At 56.1% G+C, this 18,734-nt stretch overlaps 1 protein-coding gene across 1 annotated transcript in view; it reads right to left on the bottom strand.

Moving 5' to 3' along the window:
- Positions 1 to 18,734, bottom strand: part of EIPR1 (EARP complex and GARP complex interacting protein 1) — a 122,357-nt gene that overhangs the window by 20,936 nt on the left and 82,687 nt on the right. Inside the window, exon 4 of the mRNA XM_041756781.1 lies at positions 15,574 to 15,730. Coding sequence (XP_041612715.1) covers positions 15,574 to 15,730 — 157 coding nt within the window. The remainder of the gene's footprint in view (positions 1 to 15,573; positions 15,731 to 18,734) is intronic.

The following is an 18,734-nucleotide window of genomic DNA, read 5'->3' as shown; positions in this document are numbered from 1 at the left end:
GAGAGGAGGGAGAGAGAGGAAGGGGAGGGTGGAGGGAGAGGAAGGAGGGAGGGAAGAGGGAGGGAGGAGGCAGGGAGGAGGGAGGAGAGAAGGGGCTGGAGACTCACAGGAATTTACAGGAGGATCAATCCCAGAACTGCAGAGAAGGCTGTGTGGGAAGCCACGGGCTCCTTCTGGAATCCAAACCCAACAGCAACAGGATGTCGTGAGGAAGCCCGAGCATCAGGGAAGGTCCCCCCGGAGATGTCCCCTCAGACCTTGGCCTGGCTCTGCTCTGGGGCATGGGAGGGGGGGCATGGAAATGGGAGGTGTGAAGAGGGAGCAGGGCTGTCCTGTGGGGAACCGCGGCTCGCCCCCCTTCCCGCCACATCCACACGGGCCAGGCCTCCATCCGCCGCTGTGCAGGCCCAGGGAGCCTTGCTGGGGAGGACCCTGTACGTGTGTCGCTCATCTCACCAAAGGACACGATCAAGTGAATTCCAAGTAGCCACACAAGTAAGTTTTTACACCTAAAAAGGAAAAACACATGAGAATTCCAAAAGAGGCTTAAGAAGCCTTAGGGCACCCATGAGGTAAGAGCGGTGGGCGTCAGGGGACGGCCGGCCCGCGGGTCCCCACAGGTGGAGGGTTTCTGTCTTCGGGAACGCTGTCCTGCCACCTGTGCAGGCCGGTGGCCAGGCCGCACGCCGAGGCACAAAGCCCCAGCCCGGGCCGGGGCGCGCACGACGTGCTCCTGCCCGAGCTCATGAAACCAGCTGCCAGGAGAGGCCCGCTGCGCTTCCAGAACAGCTGCAGGGGGTTCTCTGTGCCCAGAGGAGGAAGGGCCAGGCCCACAGCATCCTGGCTCCATGGCGCCGTGTCTCGGCCTCGGCGGAGCTCAGCTCCCAAGGTCCGAAGTCGGCCACACTGCGATCCTCTGGATCCCGGACACCCAAGGCCGCGGGAGGCTTATTCCCCTGCAGCACCAGGACCAAAGCTGGAAGGAGCAAGTCACTTCAGTACAACAGACCGTCCGCACATGAGGACGAGAGAGGCGGGCCTCTGGAGGCAGAGGGGGCTCGGCTGAAACAGCACCCGCTCCAGGAGCCGGCCAGATCCCAGCCCCCCTGCCCCCCCCCCGGCCTGGGGCAGCAGCGGCCCCGGTCACGCGCGTCCACCTCCCGGCCAGACTACAAACTGTGCTGAGCCCAGGCTCACACGGCGACCCTCGCAGGAGAGGCACTTAATAAGGAGGCGTTGCAAGAAAGACGGAACGAAGAATTACGCTTCCTCTCAGCCTGTGTCCAGTGCACCTTAAATTCATAAAAAACAAAATCGGGAAAAGATTCTATTTATCAAGTACACTCAGCGAAGATTGGTCCATCCTGGAGCCCACTGAGAGGGTTTGCTACTTAGTCTCGAAAGGACCTCATCAAGAGGTCTTGCTTGTTCTCTGACCCTCTCCTGAGGCCTGCTGAGGACGCGTGAGCCGAGGGAGCAGGGAAGGTCCCCTCCGCCCTGCCCTGCCCTGCCCTCCTCCCGCGCCCCTCCAGGCCGTGAGCCACGGGGCATCGCTCCTGGCCGCTCAAACCAAGCCTGACGTGCCCAGGCTGCCCCCGCGGCCCTGTGCCCCTGCCTCCCCCGGGGCAGCTCTGCCTGCGAGGTCACACAGGCCTAAACTCCACACACCTGCTGCACCCCCCTTCTCATTCCCAGGGGTCCCAAGCCGCCCAGGAGCAAAATCTTGGGAGTAACTTTTTTACAATCATCCTACTCAAATTCTATGTAAAAAAGCAATCAAGCCTGTTGAATTTTATTTTTGACGTCTGACTTCTTGCTTTATACCAATCTGCCCCAGTTTGCCTGTGGCTTCCTGATTTTCTGACAGCGCTGGCCTGGAAACACGGTCTCCCAGGCTCCTGCTTGCCCGACCGACTCTGCACAGCCACCTGAGAGCGCGGCCCACCTCCGGGCCTGTGTTTGCTTCCCGCCATCAAAATAGGGAAACGTGACGAGGTCTTGTTCTCACGGAAACAACACCCAGGCAGTTTTAGTTCATACCAGTGACATTTTGAATGTGGGTCACCTGCCATGTTTACACGAATACTGTTGGATTTGGGTTTTGAGCTCCTGTCTGTCCAACTGCCTGTTTCTTACCATCCGGGGAACAGCCATCGAGAAGGGCTGCAGCACGGCGTGCACACGGCCCAGCAGGCCAGTCCGCCGTGCAGGACAGGGAGGGGTCAACACAACACGACATGCATGCGCGCCTCCCACCACGGCCATCGCGCCCACAAACGCTGCTCCAGAATGCCTTCTCCCGCCACACACAGACCCCGACTGGGCAAGCGCGACACCTCCCTAACACAACGGCCAGCCCCCCAAAGTCAGGCCCGACCCCAGCCTCAGATGCCCCCATCCGTACAGCTACGGCACCCGAGCCTCGCGGGAAGGGAGGCTCTGGAAGGTCGACTCGCCTGCTCCGGGGGTTGCCGGGAATCCGAGCCGACCAGGGTCCCTCAAACAGGGCGGCAATCCTCCAAGGGCAGGAAGCTCGGGACACGGTGAAGTGGCGCGCCCGCCCTAGCATGTTTTCAGGGTAAATGGCATCGTGAAAACTCGTATTATGATGCATTAAATGTATGTGTGTGTGTGGGGGGGGTCATGATGTAAAATTACCTTTTTCTGGTTTTGAAATTTGGAGAATGCTGCTTCAGATCACTAACGCTGGTCTTTTTCAGTAATCTCAAGCATTTGGGGTAGAACTTCCTCTGAAGTGCACGGCCTTCTTACCTTTCCAGTAGTGCACCCAACACACAGCCTGTCTGGCACGGTGGTGCGTCCCGTTCCTCTGGGGACAGAGCTGGTGCCCCGTGGGAAATGGCCGTACGTCCTTGGTCTTTTATATGACAGCTGAGTGTGCAACACTGCTGGCAGCTGTCTACTGCCCTCCTGGCTGCGGCGTATGCCCTGCCAGCACCTGCCTCACGCTCCCTTTGAACTCAGCTTGAGCAGCACACACACTCACGACTAACAGGTTCAGTAGTCAACAGCCCTGTGTGGATGCAGAAGGCACTCTCCTCTGAATAAAACACATGACACCATAGCCCCTGCCTTCCTGAACTCCTAATTTAGGCTGTACTATGTTATATTCTACTTTAAAGCCACAGATGCTCAAAAAAATTAATAAATAAAGTCATAGACGCTCATTAAAAATGTTTAAGCTTTGCAGAAGTGGAAGTCTCTTTTACTGCCGCCCAGCGAAAATAACTCCGATCAATAATGGACGTGTCACATCCGGGTCTTTGCTGTGCACAGGCTGACGTGGATGATATGACCACCAGTGGCACTTACAGAAAGGCAAACATGCTGATACTACTCTGTGATGTGCTGCCTTACTTACAACATGTGCTGGGTAACTTTCCACGTCAAATAAATGTAATTCTAGCCAAAGGCCATACAAAATTCTATCGTAGGGATACCTGCAATTTTTAGCCTCTTTGCGCTCTGACTGCCTCATCTGTCCAGCAGAGGTAACAGTGCGCCAGCGTGAGAGGTTAAGCGGAGACCAACAGGACAATATTTAGGGCAGCCCCCCCAAAGCAGGTGTTCACTGAGCCTCGATATGTGGTCAGATCTGCACTTCTTACAGCGGGCGTGGTGCTACCCTCTGGAGGCTTCTGGGGACGTGGGGGGGGGGGCACTTTCGGTTTTCAAAGAGACTGGGAGGGCAGTAGGCTGGTAGGCGAGAACCAGGGGTGCCAGGCATCCCATAACACGCAACAGCATTCCACGGCAAAGACCGTCCCACCCCCAACGCCAACAGCCTCGCTTTGAAAAACCATCAAACCCTACTTGGAAAGTTGGCTGGAATATTAAAATCACCACCTTTACAAACACCAAAAGAAGTCCGTCAAGATTTACGTTAAGAAAAATCTTCAGGGGATTCCTGGGTGGCTCGGCGGTTTGGCGCCTGCCTTTGGCCCAGGGCACAACCCTGGAGTCCCAGGATCGAGTCCCACGTTGGGCTCCCTGCATGGAGCCTGCTTCTCCCTCTGCCTGTGTCTCTGCCTCTCTCTCTCTCTGTGTGTATCATAAATCAATCAATCAATCAATCTTTAAGACAAATCTTCAGAAGACGTTAGAAACTCAAATCTGTACCTTTCCTGCAGGGCCACGGAGCTCGATCGTGCTTCGCTGTCCCACCCGCTTCATACCCGGTGGCTGGGGTCCTGAGTTACCAGTGTTGCCTTCTGTGGCACCTGGGTTTTCCTCTGATGATCGTCCACAAGTCAGCCAGGCATTATGCCGTTTCCCCTGGAGGTCTGAGAACATTCTGGAGCTCCCAGAATTACTGCCATGTGCACCATGATCAGGCCGCCACGGAGGAGGCCTCCCCACATTCTCGTTCCCTCGCTCTGCCTCTCTACATCCTGTCTGCACAGGCCCCCATGACACCCAGAAAAGGTCTGATGTGGGGCCCGTCTGCCTCGGCCTGCCCTCCAGCCCCAGGGAGCACACTGGGGGCAGTGGGACGCAGGGAGCACATCAAAGACCCCGAGGAGGACCCAGGGGAGGGCAGGGAACCCAAAGTCAATAGGTCAGAAAAAGATGACGGTTAAGACAGATGCCAACCTGTTCCAAAGGTTGTTCCTCTAGTTCTAGATCTCTCTCACACACGCATATATGTGCCCCACACGTGCACACCCCTACACAGCCCCCCCACTGCACACATGCACATGTGCACACCTCTACACATACACGTCCCCCATGTGCATACCCCTACGCAGCCCCTATACACACACACCACATACATGCACATGTGCATAGCTGTGCATACACACATGCCCCACACATGCACATGTACACACCTCTACAAACACAGGTGCCCCACAAGTGCACACGTGCACACCCCTATACACACACGTCCATGTGCACACCCCTATGGAGCCCCCCCACACACACATACACACATGTGCATGCCCGTGCATACACACACACCACACACATGCACATGTACACACCCCTACACAGATGCCCCGCAAGTGCACATGTGCACACCCCTACACACACACGTCCATGTGCACACTCCTACACAGTCCCCATACACACCACACATGCACATGTGCATACACACATGCCCCACACATGCACATGTACACACCCCTACAGATGCCCCGCAAGTGCACACGTGCACACCCGTACACACACACGTCCATGTGCACACTGCTACACAGCCCCCATACACACCATACATGCACATGTGCACACATACATGTCCCACACATGCACACGTACGCACCCCTACACTGATGCCACACGTGCACACCACACACATGCACACCCACATACACACCTCCCACCTCCCACACGTGAACATACATCCTAACACACACACAAACCACACACTCCCCCACACATTGCACATACACACGCAGCCCCCCCCTGCATATGCACACACACCCCCAGGTGAGCTGGAGCTGAGGCCTTTACTTGGAGTGTAACACAAGACACACGTGTGAGCAGAGCTCAGCAGCCTCAGTGGCGTGAGGAAGAAGGGCCCCACGTGGAGCGCTGACTCTGAATAACTACAGGACGTGCAATAAGCTACGCCTGTGACATTTGCCATTTACGTCTGAGAGGATTTGAATTTGTAATCTCTGATTTACACGACATGAAAAAGAAAGGGAACAAATCTGCCTTCTCCATGCTGCAAGAGTTAATCTCGCCGCAGTCATCTGGACGCCCCGGAGACTCCCGGAGCAAAACGGGGACGGAAGGAACAGGTACTTGAGGCGAGCGTGAGGAGCTCCGACGCTCCCACTTTCTTATCTCACCGGGGAAAGGCCGAGATGGAGGCGGGAGCCGCCCACTGCGCTGGCAGGCCGGGGAGGGCCTGGGCCGTGCCCCGGGGATGGTGCCAGGACATCAGGCCAGAGCGGCGCCAGGTCACCAGGATGCTGGAGAACCCCCCCCGCCCCCGCCACGCACGGACAGAGGGCGGCAACAAGCTGCCGTCAGGACGCAGGACAGGCGCGTCTACACGTAGAAACAAACCTGCCTTTCTTGGCCGTGAGGCAGGTGACCAGACGCCCTGACTCGCCGCCGGCCACACGCGGTTCCTGCCGGTGTCCCCTGCCCCCCGAAGCTTCCTCTCCCCCGCCCTCACGATCGCCTGTCACCCGGTCCTGCACACCCCCGTCCCCGGGAGGGCACAGTCTCGGGCCCTTCCTGAGGAACAGGCCGTCCAAGGCATGTCGGCGATCGGGGGCAAGCAGACCCCCCATCACACGTGGCCGAGGCGCTGTGGGGCCCCTGCTCCCGCTCCTCGTATTTCATTATCTGTCCTGGGTGATGCATCAGGAAGTACCTGTTGTGGGTTTATAGGGGGCAGTCCCCAGAATCATCGGTGTGTGCCCCTAAGAATACACACCCTGGGATAACCGGAGCACGCGCAGTGCAATAAAAAGAGAAATTCTATTTTATCATGGATCATCACCATGAAACTGGTGCCATAAATGAAAGAAAATAACCTAGAATTTCTGCTATACTTGCTACTCCAAACTAAGAAGTTTATTTCTCTGTTCATAAAATCATCCCTTTTCCTGCTTTATCACACCCTGCCAGTGAATTTGAGAGGACGTAAAATTACATTAACAAGTGGAGAACACAGTAGCATCTACCTAATGTAAGTGTGCAATATCCCTTCATAATCACGGAGAAGAAAACACAAGAAAAGGGCTGTTTCTGTAAATAAACCCAAATAAAAAATCTACACTTCTGGGAGGCAGTTAACAAGGACCATAATGGCAGGAATGATGGTTCTAATTTGGCAGGTTTCATGCTGATCAAACAAAATACATGCTTCTCTTCCTCAGATTAGTGATTCCAAATGAATGATTCACACTCTGCATTCTGGCACCTGGGGTGAGGACAGCTCGAAGGACACTAGGAATTCTTAAAACCACCTCACTATAAATTTAATAATTTAAACCCAGAGCGACTCCCTGCCCTAACTCGGCTGCCGCCGGGTGCCGGCCCCCCAGGACGTGACGCCCGCGGCTGGAAGACACGCTTCCACGCACAATCACGGCCGTGTGGAGACTGAGCTCCCACTGCATCCTGGAACCCGTCAGGCTTGTTACGTTAGTGGAAAAGGGAAACCCTCAAGAAGGAAGCTACCTAGTAAGTCGCTGGTCACAAGTCAAAATTGAAAATCCCATTAAAACAACACATGGTGTGCCAGGTTAGGCACCTCTTTTCCAACGGAGACTGGGCAACCTGGCTCACTTCTGCCTGCTGGCAAACGCACAGGATGCCCCACAAGCCCTTCCCGGTGCAGCAGAGATCAGGGGAAGGAGGCTTCAGGCTGTACTGACATGTCGGGGAGGCCCACCCCGTGCACATGCGGGCTCCCGGGGCCCGGCGCCCTGGCACCCCGAGGGGTGCGCTCCTGCCCTGGCCTGGGGTGCCGCGGGGCTGCCGTGGTTATGAGAAGGCCGTGCTTACCCTGACGTCCCTCACCCAGACATACTCCTAGCCCCGTCAGTAAACCCCACAGCTGCGGTCGCACACAGCAGAGCAGGCCAGGCCTCGGGGAGAGGCTGTTGGTCCCACAGGTTCCTCGTGTGGAGCTGACGTCGGCAGTTACAGCCTGAGCCGCTGCCCCGTGCCGTGTGGCCCAACAGAAGCACGCACCCTGACATGGGGGCCCCAGAATGGACCCAGAAATAGCCAGAGGCCCATTCACTGCGTGTGGGGACTAACAATCACCCAGAGCCGTGCTCCTGAGAAGCCTCCCCCGCAGGAGCTGGTCAAGGCCCGTGTGCTCCTCCCTGGGGTGGACGTTGGGTGGGACACACTGCCTGGCCCTCCCTGAGGGAGGCTCCGTGCCAGGTCAGCCTGGCCGTCCTGCATCCCAGAGAGAGCTGCGGGGCCCAGCGGGGGCCTGACCGTCCTGTGTGTGACAGGTTCTCGCCAGCCCCGAGGGCCCCGCTGAGCCCCAGGTTCACGGGTCTGTCCCTCCAAGGCCACCCAACACTGGCCACAGGGGCCGGCACACCCACCACACATCTCCTCCCAGGACCTGGAGAGGAGTGCGAGCTGAACAGCGCGGGGACACCACCCCCACCCGGTGCTCAAGCAACGGCACATCCAAACCCCCATGCCCTGTCTTCCCAGGAAGTTCAAAGTTCACTTTTTAATTAAAAAAAAAAAAAGTACATTTAGAGGTTCCTGGGTGGCTCAGTGGGTTAAGGTCTGCCTTGGGCTCAGGTCATGATCTTGGGGTCCTGGGATGGAGTCCCGCATCAGGCTCCCTGCTCAGCGGGGAGTCAGCTTCTCCTCTGCCTCTGCCCCTGCCCATGTGCACGTGTGTGCTCTCTCTGCCCCCCCAACTGTTTAACTTGAATAAACAAACAAAATCTTTAAAATAAATAAATAAAAGGAGACTTCATGATAAACCTGTCTCCCCAAATTCCAATAGTGGTTTGGGTGTTTCTTCTTCCTTTTGATCTACATTTATTCCTTCCTCTCCAGCCCCATTTTTCAAACAGTGGAAAATGTTTAGGATTCTCACACATGTAGGTAGTACTCCTTGAGGTTTGAACTTTTTAAATCATTTAGACCTCTCGTTTAAATACAAACAGACCTCCATGCTCCCTTCTAACCTTGCCCCTTGGACACCCTGCTGCCCAGTCATCTCACGCGCTCTGGGAGGCAGCGGCTGGCTCACAAGAGGATCACAAGAAACACACTTGGAACCACGTCCTCACGGAGGCCTGGACTAAAATCGTAGAAAGGACACGAATGTCCCTTATACGTAACTATACTTGCTGCACTTCCGACTTCCGTCCTGTGAACCCCCCGTGAGAGCTGTAGTCGCACATTGTGCTTTGCTACTTTTTCACCACCTCCCTGACCCGGAATCTGAACAGCGTCAGGTGGCGAGAGAGTCCGTGACCCATGACGACCGTGCTCGGTGCACGGTGGGCACGTGAGCAAACCTGAAAGAGGGAGGCATCTTCACGGTGCCCTAGGCCACCGCACACAAGGAGGCTGCGCGCCTCACTCTGGGCCACCTTAGAAGCCAACAGAAGTTGGCAGCGAGCCAGTAACCAGGGAAGCAACTCGGACCTCGGTACACCTCGCTGCGTAAACCCGACAAGACGGACACAAATCTTACGACATCAGAAATCTGCAATCCTCAACTGTCACGGTCACGGAGAACTCTCCATCGCGACGGCCCGAAAAACCGCGTCCCAAGATCTCACGATCGTAAACAGGCCTTGGGACCTATCCTACAGGCCGCTTCTGGGAGGGCTCAAGGGTACCTGGCAGGTGTGTCACGCTGAACTAGAGAAAGAAACACAAAGGGAGAGATGAGGCCAAACCACCTCAGGAATCGGCGGCCTCACCCTCTCCTGCCCCTACACCCCCCCCCCCCCCCCCGAACCCAGCGTCCTCCTGCTAAGAGCGCACCCGCCTCCCCGGGCTCAGCCACCTGGCGTGTCCCCGTGACAGTGACCTCCACCTGCCCGCGGAGGTCAGCCGGTCGCTGGTCGCTGGCGCCTCAGGACCCTGGGGGCTGCACTGTCAGTCACTCCCTGGCCAACCCCGAACGCTTCTGGTGACTGAGGTTAGCGACTTCTCCTCCCAAGGACGTGTTTGTTGTCCGTGAAACCAGGTGGTGGTGTGACTCCTGCTGAGCACCCCTCGGGGGGCCGAGCGCGCCAGGAATTCACTGGAGCCCCTACCATCTGCCTGGGCCTCTGCCCGCCAGCAGGGAGCGTCCGTCTGGGCGACGGGCTTATTCGGGGTTCGGCAGCGGGGGCGGGCGGGGGCCCCTTCCGGGCAGGGCCAAGGGGAGCAGCAGAGTCGCCCATGTGGCTCAGTGGCCCTCAGCCAGCAGCGATGACGCTGCAGCCCCACACCCGGGAGATCTGCCCCCTGCCCTGCCCGGGCTCCCAGAGACGCCACGAGCAGGACCGGGGTGTGGGGGGCCCGGGCACCACCCTCCCTTCGCCGGAACTCAGCGAACCCTGACCCCAGCCCTGAGCTGCCGGTCTAGTCGCAGAGGCACGGAGACCGCTCACATCACGGAGGACGACCGCATACAGGCCAGGGGAGCCGTGAAGAGCCGCCCTCCCCTACCCCGGACGTGAGACAGGGCCAGCTCCGTGCGTGCTGTGGGGCTCCCGCCTTCACCTCATTTCTGTAACGCAGTGAGTGAGTGCGGTGGGCTGCTCCATGCGGTGGGCCACCTCCCGCCCCAGACGATCCCATGGCAGCTGACACACACTGCCCGAGGGCTGATGGGGTGACACACGGTGACGACGGCGAAAGCAGCCCCGAGGGGCCTCTCCCTCCGAGTGCCACGCGGAGGGGAAGAGGGCCAAGACGTCACCCGACTCCCTGAGAATGAGGGGCGCACCACCCAGTGTGGGAGACACCTCGGCATCTCATGCTGCGGAGCGGGAAAGCCCAGCAGGGGCCCCTCGTCACCACCCGTCGCCCACGAGGCACCGCGGACGGGAGGCTGGCTGTGTCACACCCACGGCACGCGGGCCGAAGTCTGCCAGAAGAGAAAGGGGCTTTATTATTTGCAAAATGAAGAACACCCCTGGAAAGCATAATTTCCTTATGTTTGTCATCCGCAAAGGACTAGCGGGGAGAGGTGTGAACGTTCTCAAAGCATATCCTGATGGAGGAGTGTCTGTACTCCCAGCCACAGACACAACGTGCAAACCGCAGTGCGACAACCACAAGGGGCTCCTTCTGCTCCTGCATTCAGCAGGGAGGCAGTTCTGGGCGATGGGCCGGGTTCTGGGCTCGGCTGCCCGGCTCTGAGCCCCCACCACTCCGCTGGGAAGGAAAGGCTGGGTGCAGGCTCCCGGGCCCTCTCTGCAGTGGTCCCTACTTTATGGGGCGGCGCGGGGGGACGCAGTGCCCGCCGAGCTCAGGAGGGCCCGCTCTCGGTCCAGGCTCCCTCACACGGCACCTGCCACCTGACCAGGCCCCCGCGCGGAGGAAGCTCCGTGACAGGAGCGAGATCGCACACGGCCAGAGCCAGGCGTGGTCAGGCCTCTACACAAGATGCAAGAGGGTGTGAGGGCAGTGAGTATTTTCGAATGGTTAAGGAGGCCCTCTCCGAAGACGTGATCCTGAACCAAGAAGCTGACAGCTCCTGACTCGACGCCGAAGCTCCGGGGAGGCCCCTCCAAGCTCCGCTTGGGACCTGCATCCCCACAGCGTGGATCTGAGAAAAGCAGCAAGAACGGATTGTCGCCGTGCTCGTATTACGTACCCTAACAAGTACAGAAGGTGCCGCGTCTCCACAGAGATCCTGCCACAGAGCCATGGCAACAGCTGTGAAGCATTTCCTTCTTCTCAGGAATCTTCACTCACGGCTGAGAGAAATGAGTGACCTTCCAGCAGCAACCCCGCGCAGCCTCGGGGCAGGAGAGCACCAGAGCCGGGGCGAGGGGCCTCCCCGGCCCACACGCCATCCCCCTCCAGGGCTGGGAGCTCAAAGCAAACACACTGGGCCACAGGGCCTCCCAGGCCCTTCAGGGGAAGGCCGGCCTCCCGGGCGCTGCCCACCCCTGCGTGCCAGACGGCTGAGACGGGGGCGTGGGGCCACGTACGCTGGGGCCCAGATGCTCCAGGGCCCAGGAAGCCAGGTGGCCCCGAGGACAGGAGCCCCCAGGGCGCGGTGCGGGACGCTGCCACAGCCCCACACACTGAATTGTGTAGTGTTCCGGAACCCTCCCTCAGCCAGCAGCAGGGCCGATGCCCAGCACAGGTCTGGGAGCCCCTCTTCTGCAACTGCTCTCAGCCCCAACCACAAAGGAAAACAGGCAAACTAAAGTACCAGTTGCCTCACGTTGACCTCAAACAGCACCCTTCACCTTCATGTATTCACCACACTTAAATTTCCAAAAGTCAAATTCCCTGATAAGAAGGCATCACTAAGGACGTAAAAAAAAAAAAAGAAAAAAAAAATCACACACAAAAACAAACAAAAAAACCCCATGCATGATAACCCCAAAGGCCAGCAAGGATGCAGAGACGGGTCCTCACACATCGCTGGCGGGAGCGTCAAATGCACAGCTACTCTGGACAAGGCTCAGGCCGTTTGTAAAAACAAGGTGCCCCAAGAACGGCCCTCGGAGGCATCCTGCAGAGGAGTGGAAACCCACGTTCATGCGGACACCTGTACATTCCTGCTCAGAGCAACATTATTCATAACGTCCAAACTCGGGGGAACCCAGCTGCCCTTCAACAGGCGAGCGGCCACACAAACTGTAGTCTGTCTTCTTGGGCTACCACGCAGAAGAAAGGAGCCACTGATGGGCACATGTGACAACCAGGATGGACCTCCGGGAAATCACACTGCGGGCACAAAGCCACTATCAAAGCTTCCGGAGTGGACGGTTGCTTTCATGAACGTTCTTAAAATGACAAGTCTACAGGAAGGAGCACAGACGGACGCTTGCCGGGGATTAAGGGAGGGGCGTGGGGAGGAGTGGATGATGGCCATGAACAGGTGGCAGGAGAGATCCCGGTTCTGCACGTTGACCACAGCACTGGCGGCACAGACACACGTGATGACACAGCAGAGAACTCGATGTACACACGCCGTGGGTCATATCAACACCCCATCCCCAGGGGTGACCCTGCAGAGGAGCTATGCAGTGTCACCACTGGGGGAGATGGGTGATGGGCACACGGGATCTGTGTGTAATGTTCCTACAGCTGCATGTGGATCACAGCCACCTCACAGGGAAAAGGTCGACAAACACGTACAGTGATATAATGGATAACAAAAGAAATTTAAGAGACGCTTTGAACAATGGCAGCAAATTTAGAAGAGGGCAGCCTCCCAATGTGAATTGAAGGAAGACTGTTTCTCTGGACATGTTTAAAGATCAACAATTACTTCCTAACAATTTCCCCTTTCACAAGGGTACAATTCCAAGGATGGTATTCGTGGGGTATGATCATCGGAGTGTGTAACAGGGGTGCCATCACGGGGATGCGGTCATGGGGGTGTGATCATACGGGGTCACAGGGATGCAGTTATGGGGATGTGATCACAGGGGTGTGATCATGATCACAGAGGGCCAAAAGGGTGTGGGATCAAGGGGATGTGGTCACAGGGGTCAAGGGGATGTGGTCACAGGGGTGCAATCACAAGGGTGCGGTTATGGGGCCATGATCATGGGGGGGATCATAGAGGTGTGGATCATGATCAAAGGAGGTCAAACGGGTATGGTCACAAGGAGTCAAGGGGATGCGCTCAAGGGGGTGCAATCACAAGGGTGCAATCATAGGGGTGCAGTTATAGGGGTGTGATCATAGGGGGTCAGAGGGATGTGGTTATGGGGGTATGATCACAGGGGTGTGATCCTGATCGCAGAGGGCCAAAGGGGTGTGGTCACAGGGGTCAAGGGGATGCGGTCAAGGGGGTGCAATCACAGGGGTGCGGTTATAGGGGTGTGATCATAGGGGGTCACAGGGATGCAGTTATGGGGGTATGATCACAGGGGTGTGATCATGATCGCAGAGGGCCAAAGGGGTGTAGTCACAGAGGTCAAGGGGATGCGGTCACAGGGGTGCAATCAAAAGAGTGCAGTTATGGGGCTGTGATCAGGGATGTGGTCAGGGGGTGCAATCATGATCATGGGGTGTGGTCATGGGGGTCAAGAGGATGGGATCAAGGGGTGCAATCACGGGTGTCATCACAGGGGTGCAGTTACAGGGTTGTGATCATGGGCGTGTGTTCACAGATGTGCAATCACAGGGGTGTGAATACCAGGGGTCATGGGGTGTGATCAGAGGGGTGTGGTCACAAGGGTGTGATCATGGGGCTCCGGTTATAGGGGTGCGGTCACAGGGGGTCACAGCATTGAGCTCATGGGGGTGTGGTGATAGCAGTGTGACCCAGACTTAACATCTCACTGACATCCATCTCCCGATATCACACACAGACAGGTGTGACCTCTCCTCTGATGGAAGAACTGATGGAGTATCTGAACCGAGGTGGGAGCTGGGTAAGCAGACCAACAGCCGCTCTCCTAGCTCCTCTGAGCTCAGCCCATCTGTGCACTCGCCAAAGGCACTGATGCCATCTGCATATATCAACCTCCCCAAAGTCACTGCTGGCCTGCACTGTGTCTTCCCTGCCCGCCCTGTGCCAGTGTATCTGTGGCACTCACGCACACGCCTGTGTGCACAGTCATGCACACACGTGCATGTGTCTGCCAGAAGTGAAGCATGAGCTCTAGTTGTGCTGCCACGTCCAGACTCACTGTGCACTCTTGCAAGCCCTCGTGAAAGCCTCAGGGCTCCTCTGTGCAGCTCCTTTCTCTGCAGATGGGGTCTGACACTGCTGTCAGAAGAACCAAGCATGATCCGGCAGGAGCCTGGCACCCATGAAGACACGCCGCCTGCATACAAGCACACAGGCCTTCCAAAGCCACAAATGGCACCAACCTAGAGCTCTGCTCCCTTGGCCGCTCTGAGATCTGCCACTGACAATGGCAGCCGGCATCAGCCCCAGCTGCACGTCTCAGCTCCTGGGCAAATCCCTCTTCAATTCATTACCCTTTCCTCGAGGGGCCCACAGCACACAGTTCATAATGATCTCAGTGCATGCCACAGCCTGCCCTGTGTCGCTCAGGTGTGTACAGTGTGAGTCTCCCCAGAGAGATCACGCAGGGCTCCTTGAGGCCGGGTCCCCGACCCATCACCTTGGCATCCCTAGAGCCTAGCAGGTGTGTGCAGCAGGTGCTTAATAAATACGTGCTGGATTAAACTTCTTTAATTGGTAGGTCTGGCCAAAACAGAACAGGGTGCACAGAGGATACAGCTTTCTCACATGTGAGCGAGCACGCACACGGAGGTGTTACTGCATTAAGTAAATAATAATGACCACTATAAACACCCATACCAAAGTTATGCTCCCACGGTCCCTTCTAGAAAGCATGGCCTTTTGAATTCGCCAAGGCTCCAGTGCTCTGGGGAGGCTCCCCTGGGGTTTGGAGGCGAGGACCACTAGGCCTCCGCCACAACACAGGGGTGGCAACAGGCTGGGCAGCCCTGATGAGCGCTGGTGGCACGTCCATCCCCCTGTGCTGCACGTGACCCGCGGAGGAAACAGACACAAGAATAAAGGTGCAGAGGGCTCGGGGGTACAGCACATCGTCACCCAGTCTACAAGGGAAGAAATCATACGCCTTCAGCCTAAAGTAACAAATCAATGTACGCTTAGGATAGCTGGATGAAAGCAAGAGAACACTTAAGTGCTCTGCAGCGCCTGAGCTCGCCATCACTCTGGCAGGTACCTGGCAGCAACAGTGTAGATGAAGAGGACACCTGCACACAGGCTCCTTCACAACGCATGCAATCGGGTTTCTGGGATGTGTCTAGTCAGGAGAACAACTGGGACAGAGAAGCCAGAAGGAAAGAAAGCCATTTGTACCATCCTTTCACAAGCAAGCAAGGTTCCGAGCGTGTGCCACGGCCCCTGCATGACTCCCACGGTCAAAGCTGCAGGCTTGTTCTGGGCGTATGAAATATGCAGAGCCCTACCAGGCCATGCTGCCGTGGGCCGTGTTGTCAAGGTGACAGAGCAGCTCCAGGGTGTGCGCGGTGCTTGATGAATCGTCAGGGGACTCGTGGCTGCCCGGCTCCAGCTCCTTCGGCATCCTCCACACGGCCGCACACGTCAGGACTTTGCTGTCTGAAGCTAAGCAACAGAGGGTAATGTCAACAGAGCGTGGTATGTATGTGGCCACATCCCAGACAGCACACCACACCCACACAAGCGCAGGGGCAGGACACACCCGCCCTTCAAGTATTTAGAACCGCAGGCAGCACAGAGCAAGCGGAGCGAGGGGCATGGACGCGTGCATGGTCCGCCGCAGAAAGGCACAGCTCCCCGGCAGCACCCGCCTAACCCCTGCGCCTCCTTGTTTTAAAACCATCATTCTGCTTCAAGAGGAAGTTTAATTTTTCTCAAAATCAATTTCCGTCCATTCCTCCCCAACGGTGTTCCCAAACAGGGAGCACAGGAAGGGGGTGCGGGTGCTAAAGTCACAAACAGCGGGAGTGTGGCTTGGGTCTGCGGTGGGCGTCGAATGATCTTCCCCTCAGATGTAGGAGAGCACCTCACCCAGGTACTCAGCCCCCGGAGGGGGTGCCCCTGGACCCCAGGGCACTACGGTGACGGGCGTGTGGGACCCCCACCCTGGAGCACACATGACATTGCTCCTGCCGAGCCCTGGCTCTCCAGGCAGAGAGCAGCCCAGAGCCCGAGGGCACCATGAGGACACGGCACCTCCTACGGACAAGTGGCGCTCACTGCCTGCCCCTCCGAGTCCTGACACTTGATTTCCAAGATGCTCCAGGAAGCTGCGTCTTTGCAGAGCACTGTGAAATGCCACTTCATGGATAAGGAAACCGAGCTTGGGTAAGACCAGGGACACCTGCTTTCGGGGAACATGCCAGGCACCCGGTCTCTGCCCCTCTACACTATTTTTCAATAAGATAAAAACACAAATAAGACACCCCCAAAATCAAATTTAACATTGTGTGATAAAAACTTAATCATAAATTCCTAAATATAAATCCTTTCAAATGTGTTTTTCATTTAGTTCCAAACTGCATACGTGCAAAACACCTTCCCTTTTAAAGGACTATAATGCACGATGCTAAAACAAGGAACGGGTTTCAACACTAAAGCACAGCTGACATCCAGTGAGGACCATAAAGGAAATGCAGAACGAGGAGAACCCCGCACGCACAGTGCTTCCCACGTGAAATAAGAACACGAGGGGGCCGCACCCACACTGGGGAGTGTCCCACTTATCCGTTCTGTGTTCCTTCAATCCCAATACCAGCTGTCAGCCAGGCAGCGCATCAGTGGACTCGACGGGCGGGTGCCTGACTCCACGGGCAGTCTGGTTACCAGCGTCGCCCATGCTCGGAGCACCGGGGGACGGCTCGCGGGGACGGCTGGGGTTCCCACCAGGGCTCTCCGACCCCAGTCTCAGTGCTCATTTCACATCCTGCTGCTGAGCCATATATATATATACATTTCACGTCAACCTTCCTGTTTCACCGAGGAAAACGCAGTGCACCCTGGCTTTTCTACATGAGAAACTAATTTTCTTGTGGAACCCACCTCCCGGGCACACGGCCTTTCTGCAGAGCTGCGAGGCTGCAGTAGCTCTCCTAAAACACAAGGATACCTGACTGATGAGAGGGCTGGCAACTCTGAGGCAGAAGGAGGAAATGAAGGCTGAAACAGGCACAGAGGACGGGAGTCTCCCTAAATGAGAGAAAGAAGACCTACCCCACCTGCAAAGGGGATGGAGCTACCAGTGTGAGAAGCCAGTGTGGCGTCTCTGCGGGAGGGCGGAAGGGCTCCAGCCTGCCTAGGGGAGATGCGCTGGTGGCAGAGACCCACAGAACAAATCCCTCTCCGGTGTCAGGGAGGTCAGTCTTTCCCTCAACTCCCCGCTCACCCAGCAAACACAGCAGGCGGGGGGGAGACAGTAAATGCTTTCCCCCTGAGAAGACTAATCAGGCAAGAATGCTCTGTAGGGCCGCTTAGTTAGCGAGGTACTGAGGTCCTGACTACTTCGTAGAGCAACGAAAAAATAAAGCCATAAGAACGGGAGAAGAAATGAAAACACCACTACTTGTTCATGATAACGTGTCTAGAACACAAGACAACGCACACCCTACTGTCAGAAACAAAACAGGGAATTTAGCAAAACTGCTGAACACCAAGGTGATATATAAAATTAACTGGACATCCATAGATTAGCAATAAAAACTTAGAAAAATTCTAAAAGCATTAACAATCACACTTAAAAAAATCAAGTACTCGATAACATCTCAAACTAAAGAGGTGCAAGACCTATACGTGGCAAAATGGAAACCACCGCTGAGAGAAAGTAAAGACTGACACGCGGAGGGCTATCCCAGGTTCACAGCTTGGAAGCTCCACTGCTGTAAAGGGTCCGTGAACCTTAATTCAAGCTCCAAAAGTTTTTTTTTTTGTTTGTTTGTTTTTTTGGGTAGAAGCCAACAACCTGCTTTTGAAGTTCTAAAGTTTACATGGAAACGAGAACTGCCCACACGGAGAAGAACAAAATGTGCAGATTTACTAATCCAGGACGAATTTGGTGTTCGTACACAGATAGAGTCCAGAGAAAGAAAATGCAACCTAGGAGACCTTAGGAGGATGGTCAGCTGACTTAGAACAAAAATGCCACTGCACTGGAGTAGACACAGGATGCTCTTTGCAGTAAAAGATGCCACATCGATTGTATATTCATGTGAAAAATGAACTTGTAGCCTACCTCATAACATACACAGAAACCACCTCTAGACAGACTTAAGATCAAAACGTGAAAGACGAAAGGAGACCAACTTTTCCTACATTACATAGTGGAATATCCTCACAACCTTGGGATAAGCAAGATTTCCTAAACGGGACAGAATAAAACACTAATCATAACAGAAAAGACTGATAACATAGATCACATTAAAATTAAGAACTTCCATCCACCAAAACACACCAAACTTCACAAAATAAAAAACTTTTGGTCTTGGGCAGCCCGGGCGGCTCAGCGGTTCAGCACCACCTTCGGCCCAGGGTGTGATCCTGGGGACCCAGGATCAGGTCCCACATCAGGCTCCCTGCATGGAGCCTGCTTCTCCTCTGCCTGTGTCTCTGCCTC

This window comes from Vulpes lagopus, chromosome 5, assembly GCF_018345385.1.
Source record: "Vulpes lagopus strain Blue_001 chromosome 5, ASM1834538v1, whole genome shotgun sequence".
Taxonomy (NCBI): Eukaryota; Metazoa; Chordata; class Mammalia; order Carnivora; family Canidae; genus Vulpes; species Vulpes lagopus.
The sequence above is the reverse complement of the archived record's forward strand: the minus strand, read 5'-3'. Positions and strand labels throughout refer to the sequence as shown.